This window comes from Poecilia latipinna, unplaced genomic scaffold (genome assembly GCF_001443285.1).
Source record: "Poecilia latipinna isolate Pla-1442-1.1 unplaced genomic scaffold, P_latipinna-1.0 Scaffold993, whole genome shotgun sequence".
Taxonomy (NCBI): Eukaryota; Metazoa; Chordata; class Actinopteri; order Cyprinodontiformes; family Poeciliidae; genus Poecilia; species Poecilia latipinna.
The window spans coordinates 217,526-229,635 of NW_015113609.1; the positions used below are offsets into that span (position 1 = coordinate 217,526).

Genomic DNA, 12,110 nt, shown 5'->3' on the forward strand with positions numbered 1-12,110 from the left:
GACCAATGTGACTCGAAACGAACTCCTAGAGGTTAGCCGGGAGACCAACGGGACTCGAAACAAATCCCTAGAGGTCGGCCGGGAGACCAATGGGACTCGAAACGAATCCCTGGAGGTCGGCCAGGAGACCTATAGGACTCGACATGTAGCCCTGGAGGTCGGCCGGGAGACCAATGGGACTCGAAACGAATCCCTCGAGGTCGGCCGGGAGACCTATAGGACTCGACATGTAGCCCTGGAGGTCAGCCAGGAGACCAATGGGACTCGAAACAAATCCCTCGAGGTCAGCCGGGAGACCTATAGGACTTGACACGAAGCACTGGGGTTCAGCAGGCCAGTATTCTCCATCTCCAGGGAAGCATTTGTCACCTCAAAGGCAGTATTCTCCAGCTCTAGGTCTGTGTTTTTCTGCTCCAAGACAGTGTTTTTCTTCCCCAGGGCAGTGCATTTCTGCTCCAGAATGGTATTTTTCTGCTCCAGGATACTTCTCTTCAGCTCCAAGGAGGCCATTTCCTTCTCCAGGGCAGTGTTTTTCTGCTCCAGGGTGGCATTATCCTCCTTTAAATTTCTGTTTAATTCAAACAGTTTCTTTAGTTGCTCTCCTTTTTCGCAAAGCAGCTCATCTTTTTCAAGTACAGCTTTTTCTTTTTTCATAAGTTGAATCTTCAACTCCTCGTTTGCTATGATCAGAGTCTGTCTCTCGATAGACATTCTGCTGACGTCTTTCAAGATAGTTTGGAGCTTCTGTGTGTCGATAGCTAAAGTTTGTTGTGTTGAATAAGAAGACGACGCCTGACTGTTCTGGCTCATTCTTAATCTGTTTTGTCTAGAGAAATCCAAAAAGCGCTCAATGTTTTCCTTTTTTTGTTAGAAATTGCCTCTTTAGCTTGAAAAGCTTTCGTGTTCAATCTCTTCTGAGCAGACAATCCTTCTACTTGCTCTGCACTTCTGCAATGGTTATGACCATGCAGCTCTGTGATGTCACTCTTACTCCACAAGAGTGACATCAGTTCTTTGTGACATCAATTTGCATGATGTCAGCAGAACTAGAAAACTGCTTAAGTTTGAATAAAAACAAAACTTTACGGCTGAATTCTCGTCCATGGGCCAGAGGCAAAAATTTGACATTTTTGTTCATTTCAGGGTTGCAAAGTCTATCGATATTTTTTGAAAAGATACATGTCTCCAGTTGATATTTTGGTACAATAGTCCTTCCTAAATGGTAGCTGAGTCATAGTTATCAGCTCATGAAGTAAACAACCCCTTTGGAAAAATTCAGTTTTTTGAGACTGGTGTGTCTGGTTTAGGCTCATGGTATGGGCATTTGTCAAAGGTCTATAATATAGTGTTTGGTATCTTCTTAAAGGGGACACTCTTGGCTTTAATTTAAACCAGGTTATGAGTCTCTCTGGCCAACACAGAGATCACTAGAGCTCGTTAAACCAAAAAGAATACACATTTTCCTACACCTTTTGGCCAAACTAGATACATTTCTTTTATCCCAGTGGTATCCAGGGACACAAGAGTTAACTAAAATACTCAACAGACTAAGAAGTCAGAAAATGTATGATATGCCTATACTGTTTGTCTATGGGAGGCGATTATGAGCTGTAGTTTGAAGTTACATTCCTCATAATTGCTTAGAAATAATAAAAAAAAGATAATACTTTCCTGTTAGAACAGCCAGTTTGGTTTCAAGCAAGTAGATGAAAATGTATTAAGTGGAAGAATGGAGAAGTTGTTCCTCTTCTCAGTATGACTAGCAGTGAAATAGACCCTCACAATGATGCCACCACCACCGTGCTTGAAAACTGGAACAATGTTCTTGGGTGTAAAAGTCTCATCACAACTTCCCCAATTATATTTTTCAATGGAGACTTTGTATCATTAACTTTCTGAGCAAGTTCAGCAGCCAATTTGAGACTCAAAGGTCCAGCAGCAAATACAGATTTCAAGTGGGGGAAAAAATTAACGATACAAAAGCTTCACAGGTGATAATTTAAGGAGACGGATACTGAAACAGAAGAATGAAACAGCTCTTAAACGCCTTGTGATTTTTTGGTAACTTGAGTCAGCAGCTCCCTCTAGTGGCCAACAGTCATCGTTGAACTGTAACACATTGAATATTATTCTAATATAAAAGCCGTGTATACAATTTAAACACACTTTATTTTTTATTACAAACGCATCAAGAAGCATTTTGATCAGTTCTAGTTTATTACTTTATTTCAAGTAGTTGTAAAGAAATTAGGTTTTTGCACATTTCTTGCAAGTTTGTAAAATGTTCAAACTAAGCCAGATGTGACACAGAACGAAAAGAATTGCACTGAAACGTGGAACAAAAAGACAGGAGGCGTTAAAATAAGACCACAGCTCTGAATCTTTACCTTTGTTGGATTCGGTTGCTTTTATGTCAGTGCACATTTTCACATCACAAGGAATAAACACATTTCCCAGAGATATCAACCCACCTACAGCAGTATGATATAGGATCACCCATATCATACGGCTTCAACATAGAAAAAAAAAAAAAAGAATACACCCATAAATGTCTGAATAATAAAATAAACACCATCAGCACCAAAAGCTAATCAGTAAGTAAAAAAAAAAAGTTTTTTGTCGTCTTGTAAGATTTTTTTTTTCCCAACATGTGCATGAAAACCTTTCCTGTGTTCTGGTTTAGAAACGCAGAAGGCATTTATTTCTCTGTGATGAGGCCAGCTTGTTCACTGATGAACTCTGATTCTCTGCATAGGCTGATCAGTGGGAACCTGGCTCTTTGCATATGAGAAACAACTTTGGGTTGCAGCAGTTCTCCGGACAGCAGCTCTTTACTCTTCAGCAACACCTCAAACCAAAGATTCACCCACTCGTCTCTTTAAAGGTGATATGAAGAACATCCTGAATGAGGACCACTGAAGTTCAACCTGGGATTTAAAATGACGTTACAAGGGAATCTGGGAGTCAGAAGAAGTTAAAGATTTGGCTTAAAAAAAAAAAAAAAGAAGAAGAACAAGCTTATGTACACCATATTCTCAAATATTTCCAAACCTTTGAATTTCAGCAGTTCATGTTTGGCAGTCATGCTGCTTAACGTAGGCACATTTTCAAGCAGTTGCACAAACTAAGAGGACAATAAAGCTTTTCAGTTGAAAACCGCAGAGTAAAAAAAAAAGAAAAAAAAAGGAGATTAGCAGAAGACATACTGATTGTTCGCTCTCACATAATGTCAGCAGCGGCAAAGCGATTAAAATTTACAATCTACCCCCCGTCAGACTCAGTTCCTCCACATGTACAAAGTCATCTGAACTGCAATATATTTCACTAAAAGAAAGAAAAATCCCTATTTACATTCAAACCAAAAGAACTGAACCGACTGGTTTCAGGTGGTTTTATTTGGCCTTTTTCTTTAACAGCTTACTAACTTACTACAGATGAATGATGAATTTGCTACGATGAAGTAAAACCGTGGAACAATCTGTTGGATAAAAAACAAGTTTCTCAAACTCTTTCAGTTCTGTGTACAAAAGCAAGTGCAAAACAGTCTGCAGAGTCTGACCCTCAGATTAGCGGTGACTCCGTGTTTTCATGCATTTTTTAAGATATGCATGCAACCATCTTTACACTTGAGCGCTATTAGTAATCCTGAGAAAGTGAATTAGAACAGTAGACAACTTAGATCCCCTAAGAAATATGTTTTTTCTCTGAAATAAGGGAGAGAAACTCTACACCAAACAATTAGGATGCTTAAATTAGAAATCAAATGCATTTGGTTTGAAAAAAATAAATCCTCCAGCAATGATGTCAATACGATTTTTTTTTTAAACCGGCAGCTAAATCTCATGTAACGACGTTCAGCTGCCATCATGCTGATGATGGAAAAGATGCAGGACAGACACAATTGCAAATGGCGAGAAAAAAAAAGAAGAAAATTAAGGCCACACTAACAAAATCATAACCATCCGTTCTCATAAACGATGAGAAAAAAAAAATCTTTGAAAGAAACAAAGTGAGATAATTAAGACCACATGGAAAAACAACTGCAAACTCATCCCGCCTTGAAAGATTTGTTTCCTATAAAAGCTTTGTGAACCATTATTAAACTGGCTCTCAGAGAAGAGGAGGGAGAAGACAGCAGCCCCCACAATAAAACATCTTCGGTTCAAAGTTCTTTGAAATTTGATTTCTGTGGTAAAGGTAACTCTTTGGAGTAAAGTGCTCCTGTTGTAGGCACTAAGAACAAAGGCAAGGAGCAGAGAGTCGTCTCATTGCCTCAGGGGTTGCATCAATACCCGTTCTCCGGACCGTGGTTGGTAATGCTGACCTCGTCGTTGCTGCTGGTGCTGCTGTCGCTGACCTCTGTTTATTCTTAGTGTATCTGCAAGATTCATGTCAGAGAGACTCAAGATAAATGACTCAGCAAAACGAGGATTTACAGATAGTAATGTCATAAAACAAACAAGTAGTACAAGCATTTTAGCACAAATGTAACTTTTTTTTTTTACTCATCAGAAGCCACAAAAGACACAAACGTATATCTTTTTGGCACCCTTAGCAAACATTTGTAAAAAGCCTTAAAATAAATTCTTCCTTTGCTGCAGCAGAAAAATCCCACACTGAAAATTTAAGAAAAATTCACCACTTTAGTTCAAAATCACAGTTTACATAATCATTGCCAACATTTCAGGAGTTTCTAGAAACTTTAAATTAGTAAGCCCCAATTTTCTGTCTCCCTCTGTGAAATGTCTCAGTTTTTGCATGAGCTGCACCAAAACGCAGGAAATCATCTGAACTCGTCCTATTCTTCCCACGTCCATCATGGCGCCTCGAATGATTAGGTGACGTAGTTGCAAAGGGTCAATGCGTCATTGTACCTGTGAGGTGTTTATGTTCGGGAAGTTTGGGGTTGTTGCTGGGTGTGTGAACGCTGCAGATCTTGATGAAACCCGCCATCAGCATAATGAGAGCAACTCCCATCAGCAGCACAGCCCACCAGTGAGCCTGTACAGCAGGAAATATAAAACGTGTCAAAGGGTCGACGTGTTTGCTTTAATGGAAATTTGTCTGTATTTCTTATGTGTGAAACAGGTGTGCTGCAGACACTCACCACAATCCAATCTGCGATGTTCTCATACAGCTCTGGGTTTAAAAACGCTTTCTTCAGCCTGGCCAGCGGCCCGTCGGCGTCCACCAGTCGGCACTTCTTGAAGACGTCACAGTATCCTTTAAAGTCGTTGCAGGGTGAGCCAGGCGGCAGCGTTTTCACTTCTTTATTAAAGAATTTAGCCCATTTTTCTGAACCGGTGCTGCTGCAGGTGCTGGCATCGTCTGGATGAAATAAAGGCAAAGTAAAACCTCACACCATGTTGCTTAAATGAGAAAGAAAAAAACTACAGAAACAAAGAAACTGGTTTATTAAAGTAATTTGAGCTATTCTAATTAATGTCTGTTATTAATTAGAATTAATGTATGTTATTAATTAGAATAGCACTGAGTAGCTAATTAATTTTCAGGCTGTGATACAACAAATACGTCCGAGTGAGGATTACTCCTGTTAGATCTACTCACTTTTTTCCTGGCAGCAAACATGGCAGAGCTCAGCTGCTTCGTTCTTGTTGTCTTTACTGGCGCAGGTGCACACTTCCAGACCGTACTTCATACAAATAGAACCAGAGCAGATCTAGTACACAAAGAGGCAAGAAAAAATGACTTAATGAACAGAATACACAGAGAGTATTGTTCCTATTTTTATTTGTAGTCACGTAGTTCCTCTTGGAGGCACATTTAGTCATCCTAACATATGTGTGTCTGGTCACTGTCAGTGTTTATGTGCATTTAAAGGTTAAAGGTGAAGAATGATTTGGGCAGAAAGTTGAAAAAGTAACACTTGCTTCTGCATTTGCTGCTTGACATTAGTTTTCCTTAGTTTTACTTTTGCCAAAAGAGTTTAAAATATCAGCAATTAAGCAATTTAAGTGTAAAATAAGTGTCCAAAATGTAATGTAGTAATGTCACCGATTGACGCGTTCTGCTTTCAAACTCATTTTAGAAGTGTCTGTATTTAAAACACACCGTCAGAATTTCTTTTTTTTTACATCAAATACTACTTGTACTACACAGAGAAGCACATTAGAAATTAACTGTGTACCCCATTGATGCAAACTTGTGTCCCCTCGTGGCAGGCGGTGTTGTTTTCCTTTGGTTCTGAGGTTGGACACTGCGCAACGCGTCCGTTGCAAAAGCCTTTTTGAGCACATTCAGATGCCACTCTGCAACTCTCACTATTATCCTTAAAAGTACATTTAGTTGTACAACACGGGCCTTGGCTTGGACTGGGGGGGGAAACATTACACACATGCAATTAAAAGTGGAAAAAGTTAGGCCATGACGATGTTGTTTGTTTGATAAGATGCTGTACTCTTGGAAAGCCATACCTGCAGATTTTTCCAGGTTTAAGTTTGCACTTTAATTCCGGCCCTTCGTCGGCATTATAGCAGCACTCGTCCTTACAGTCAATTCTGTAGCCGCAGTCGCACTGCTCTCCTGCTTCCACCAGTCCATTGCCACAGATGGGCTGACCAGACTCTGAGCAGAGATGCACGATTAAAACAGAATCAAACACACAAAAAGATTTTCAACACGGTTAAACAAAGAAAGCTTACCAACAAAGCAGGAATCTTTCTTCTTCATCAGAACTGCGCTTATATTCCGAATGCTGCAGATGGAGAACCTGTTGTTGTTCAGTTTGTCCCCCGATGTGGCTCTGGCGTACATGATGAAGTTTCCCGACTCCTTCTTCAACTTCTCCTTGGATTCTCCAGGGGTGCACTCACTCCCAGAGTCATGCTGTAAAACAGGAAGCACTTAAATTACCTGCAGGACACACGGAGGAGCTCTGAGTGTTTCGACTGGCTTACGGGAGAGCCAAAGTTGTGTCCAACTTCGTGTGCGAAGGTGATGTGTGACACTTTAGGCGGGACGTGTGACGCATAGTTCTGCACAGTGATGATACCGGTGTTGAGAGATTTCTTCTTCCCATCAGAGTAGGGCCTGCTTTTCTCACAAATGCCTCCAGAGCTTCCTGTTGAGTGGCAATTAAAAAAAAAAAACAATACAGGGATGTGAGATAACAGAGAAGTTACCTGGAATTTGATTAAATGTCTTTTTATCAGTTTAGTAACAGAAAAAACAGCTAATAGTTTATTGAGTAAATCTGACAGGATTATGTAGGGGAAAAAAAAGCAACCACACCCAGTGAAAACATGATTAGCACAGATATATGGTGCGTCTATCTAAACAAAACTACCAATTTGCAGAAGTGCCTGCAAACAAAGCTCAGATGTGACGTCTCCCCTTCTGCCAGTCGCTCTGTCTGAGTTTCTTTTCTGCTCTTAAGATCAGAAACTCTTGAAAATGTGTTTCACTCTACTATTACTATCTTTCTCTGTGAATAGCTGCAGCTATAAAGAAGAGAGTATTTGGGAGAAGATCAGAGGGCTTTGAGGTGAATATCAACTATGAAGCTTCTTAAAATGAAACTGTTCCTGCATTATCTACGACATGAAGGACGAGTGTATGCCAAAGGTTAAACTGCACAGACACCTAGAAATATGTAAGCAATGTGTCAGATTGTGTTTGCCTAACATGTTAGGGAACTATAATTATGTGCATTTTCATGCCTCTTAAGGTTTTTCATTCAGTAAGTGTTTAACATTTTTAATTAAATGCTTATGGATCAGATGTAGAACAAGAGAAAAAGATATAAAAACTCCTCTCAGAGGACAAGAAACTGCTCATACATAAAAATACCACTGAGTGAAAATTGTTATTCCCTCCTCATCATAAGCTGTAACTGCACTGCAAGTAGCAGTCAATGTGTACGGATTATATATGCTTTGACATGAAAAACAACACTTTTTTATTTCCCTCTGAAGCTCCAAATATAATTCTGCTTTGGCATTTGAGGTGAAGTTTATTAAAAAGCAGAATCCACTGAGCAGATCTGAACTTTGTGGGTTTTCATGTTCTTTGACCCGTTTTTAATTGGAAAGAGAAGAAAGACAAAAGCTACCTGAGAATTTCAATAATCCGCAGTATTTTTATTTTAACAGCCTCTTAAGCAGCTGTTTAAAACAGTGCTGTAAATGTTCATCTTTTATATTTAAGATGGGTCTCAGTTTTATAAATACTTCAAATATCAAAGAGGTTCTTCCAATTTTACTATAACAAGTACTTTGGTTGGATACTTATTCAGAAATTATTTAACTTTAGGGCTGGAACTGATGGTTTTATTACCATTAATATTAATCTGTTGTATGAGGAATTTAAAAAAATAACAATAATCCTGACTGGTCAAAGCAGAAAGAACATCATCCTGCATATGATGCCTAAGTATGCAGGATGAAACTGTTTCTAACCAAAGTGGAGCAGATAAACATGTAAAAGCAGCACATAACATTTATGAAGAGAAAAATGTTCATAAACTTCACTGGAGAACAAAAAAAGAACCAGTGTCTGACCTGAAGGAGCGCCGACCCAAGCCAACCCGAGCACGCCGTCATCAAAGTCCCTGTCGGTGAAGACGTAGGCCAGGCAGTACTCGTCGTGGTTCTGCTCAGAGTTCAGCTCCAGAAATTTTTCCACGCCAATGTTAGAAAAGCGAAAAGGATTGGTGGTGTCCTTGGCATTCTCTGTGGTATTGATCTAGACGAGGTCAACAATTACAAATTAAAAATTCAGAAGGGAAAGCTTCATCGTACTACAGGCTCCTGAAATCCTATCATCTGTCTGAGCTCAGCTTATTCTACACCAACTCTCCCATAGCTTCAACTCACCCTGACCCTTTTAACCATGAAGTTGATGTTTCGGATGCCCAAGAAGTCTGTGTCCTGGTAAATGGAGTCAATGGCCTTCACATGGCTGGAGATCTGCAGAAAATGAAATTAATTAGATAAGCAGTAAGGCACAAACAGAAGCTAATAAAATGCTTTAACATCACCCCACTGCAAAGGGGAAGAGCAGGTTTTTATTTGCATCACATGAACCTGACACAGTGGAATGGAGAGGGGAAGGGGAATTTTGAGAAATAAAATACCGTTTGCATGTTGACAGAAAAACTGAAATCTCTGAGTTTAATCACTTTAAAGCTACCAGTTAGTGCTATAACTCACCAGATTTTCCAACTAGGCTTTTAAAAGATTTTTATGTTCCTGTAGGTCAAGAACACATTATATTTTCAATCCACTTCCTAATATTTTTTGTGACGTGTAAACCCTCAGTTCATCCAGTTTCTCACAGCACCAGCATCGTTGCAGACGCCAGAAGTTCTGCAATGTTATTGTTTGCGAGTCCATGTGGGGCTAATGTTAGCTCTCGACTCATTAGCCCCTCATCCGTGGCGTCTATGAGGACCAAATGTGGGACTGGGTCACTTCGAGGCGTGCTGAAAATGACACCAATCTGTTTCCGTGACTGGAACGAATTGAATTTATTTCTGTAGATCAACTGGATCTGTTTGTCTTGAAAAGTTTTTTGGAGTTGAGAGTCACTGCTATGTAAATAAAATCAACAGAATTCAACAGATTTATCATAACATGCTTTTACAAACAGATCCTGTTTCTGTGTGCGGCTACCTGGGCGATGACGGCGTCCCTGGAGCCGTAGTATTTATAGAAGAAGTGGTCAGTCTGGATGTAGAGCTGGCAGGTGTTTTTGTCCTTCCCAGCTGCCCTCTTTTTCCTCAGAATAACTGGACCGTAAGCGTCATCGTCTTCTGTCACCCTGCTTACCCCCTGTGGGGGAAAAAAACAAACACATCAGGTCAGTTCTGATTGTTTTATTCTGTTAAATAACACAATCCATGTCTAGAGAGGGGAAAAAGATCAAAGGTAAAGAGCATTTCCTGAAACTCCAGAGAAAAAACAGATTTAGCAAAGTTCACTCGTCCACCATCCTTGCCCAGCTGCGCTTTTAGCTATCAGAGACGACGGCCGGGTTTGTTGTGATGTTAGCACTTACATCGCTCGGCTCTTCGACTGCAGACGCCTGGTACTTCTTCATCCTTTCAAACACAGAGCGGTCAGCACAGCCTCCCTCTGAGCCGTACTTGTGAGGATAATCTGGCAGATAGAGCGGAGACACGGGAATGACTTTGAAATGCTTAAAAGGAACATAATGATCAGTTTTGATATGACAGCTGATTAGTGTAAGAATGGAGCAGCTGGATTTAATAAAAGCATCGTGGTATTTGAGTCAGTTTCACAACAGCATTGGCACCAAAATGTTAATGAAAAATTTACAAAATGACACTAATGCTAGGATTTAACAGGGAAAAGCAAAAAATGTTGCTATTGCTGCTGAAATGTAACAACTGACCTTTAAAGTGTTATTAAAAGGTATCTTATTCATTGTTTTTTAATCTTTAAAAAAAGCACTAAAGCAGAATGAGGTGCTGGTGTTTCTTTTTGTTTGACTGGAACTCAGCTGAAGCTTTTCTTGTTCATCCGTAGGAGGTTGCACATGTAAAGTGAGCTTAGATGACACTTATTGTGATCTAAATGAACTAAATTGAGCCATCCAGAGTGCCAAGAAGATGATGTTAGGCTGCTGGCCTGCAGTCAGCTTAACATACCATTTTCATCTGCTCACTCTGAACTCATCTTGGTTCTCCTTCAATTTCCAATCCATGACTGTTTGTGTTTCTCACAGCAAAAATAATGTGCAATCAGCTGCTTTCGTCTTTTGATGCAAGAGGAAAAACTCAGCAGCTGATTGGCAGTGAGCAGCAACAGGTGCCAAAGGGAACACATTAGCCTCAAGTTCATGCTTTGTGAACCTGGAGAAAACTCTGGCTGCTATGATGGAAAATATTTGTGGTTTTGAAAATGCAACCTTGTTGAGACCTCAGAATATGATGCATTAACAAATCAAATTTACCAATTAACTAAATTTTCCATTTTTCTAACTGTAATATCAGTGAAAAGCAAAGAAAGCCAGACATTGTCATTAATACATCTCAAACAAGATTTTCTTCTCTGTACATTTATGTACATATACAAAAGCCGAATAAAGAAAAAATGTAAAGGAAATTATAAAACTACCAGCAATGATAATTACATTGATGCTATATAATCAGGGTGTAAATGACTGAACAAGAATAAAATCACAAAGCTTCACATAAAGGTTATTTTAAAAGCAAGATGGCTGTGAAGCAGCAGTGAGATGTGAAACTATGCTGACCTTTACATCATCATCATCATCATCGCCACAGAGACGAAAACATTCCCCTCCATTATTCCCTAGCAGCTGACTAAACCGGTGAAACTGACTGAACTCACACTGCAGGAACAGATTCAAGCTCTGACAATGTGTTTTTTTGCCGTTTTGTCGGAAAAAGACGTCTTTGTTCTTATGAAAGAGGTCTTGTACAACTGCTGGTCAAAAGGCCTTTCACTTGTGGGCAGACGTACAAAGAAATGCATTAATGATTGATTTTCTATATTTCTCACATCAAATGTCCTTTCACTATCTATAAGTTTACAGGAAATGTACTGGGAGCATTGTGAGGTGAATAGAAAGCTGCTAAAATGATCTTAATTATGATAAAATATTTTAAATGCAAGTTTAAAATATGAAGTGAAAAAGCTAGATATGCCCAGCTGTGACTTACAAGAGCGATCTTTTTTTAACTCAAAAAGGTCAAATTAATCTATATATGTGTATAACTGGAGGTTTGTTAACCACAATGTGACACAATGGTGACATCTTTTAGGTGAAATTACCCAAAAAGTACTCTGTTTACACAACGTGTTCTTCAAAACGTCAGGTTTGTACAAAACTGGAAGAATTACGGTCCGACGACAGAAATTATTTATAATGTAAAATTTCTTTTCCAAACTAATCCAGACAAACAGCAAATTCCAATTTGCTATTTATCAAATTGGAATTTGACAAATAAATTGGAATTTCACAAATTGGAATTTGATAAACAAATTGGAATTTGACAAATAAATTGGAATTTGACAAATAAATTGGAATTTCACAAATTGGAATTTGATAAACAAATTGGAATTTGACAAATAAATTGGAATTTGACAAATAAATTGGAATTT

The 12,110-nt window shown here is 39.2% G+C and overlaps 1 protein-coding gene across 1 annotated transcript in view; it reads right to left on the bottom strand.

Annotated features, from left to right (window-relative positions):
• The window catches only part of LOC106958532 (disintegrin and metalloproteinase domain-containing protein 10-like), a gene marked incomplete at its 5' end in the record, with an annotated part of 21,899 nt that extends 11,669 nt beyond the window's left edge, over nt 1-10,230 (bottom strand). The window contains 12 exons of the mRNA XM_015050481.1: nt 3,949-4,378; nt 4,875-5,001; nt 5,108-5,328; nt 5,569-5,680; nt 6,149-6,332; nt 6,435-6,585; nt 6,663-6,846; nt 6,918-7,081; nt 8,520-8,703; nt 8,835-8,927; nt 9,633-9,791; nt 10,018-10,230. Coding sequence (XP_014905967.1) covers nt 4,266-4,378; nt 4,875-5,001; nt 5,108-5,328; nt 5,569-5,680; nt 6,149-6,332; nt 6,435-6,585; nt 6,663-6,846; nt 6,918-7,081; nt 8,520-8,703; nt 8,835-8,927; nt 9,633-9,791; nt 10,018-10,230 — 1,905 coding nt within the window. The remainder of the gene's footprint in view (nt 1-3,948; nt 4,379-4,874; nt 5,002-5,107; nt 5,329-5,568; nt 5,681-6,148; nt 6,333-6,434; nt 6,586-6,662; nt 6,847-6,917; nt 7,082-8,519; nt 8,704-8,834; nt 8,928-9,632; nt 9,792-10,017) is intronic.
• Between the last annotated feature and the right edge of the window lie 1,880 nt (nt 10,231-12,110).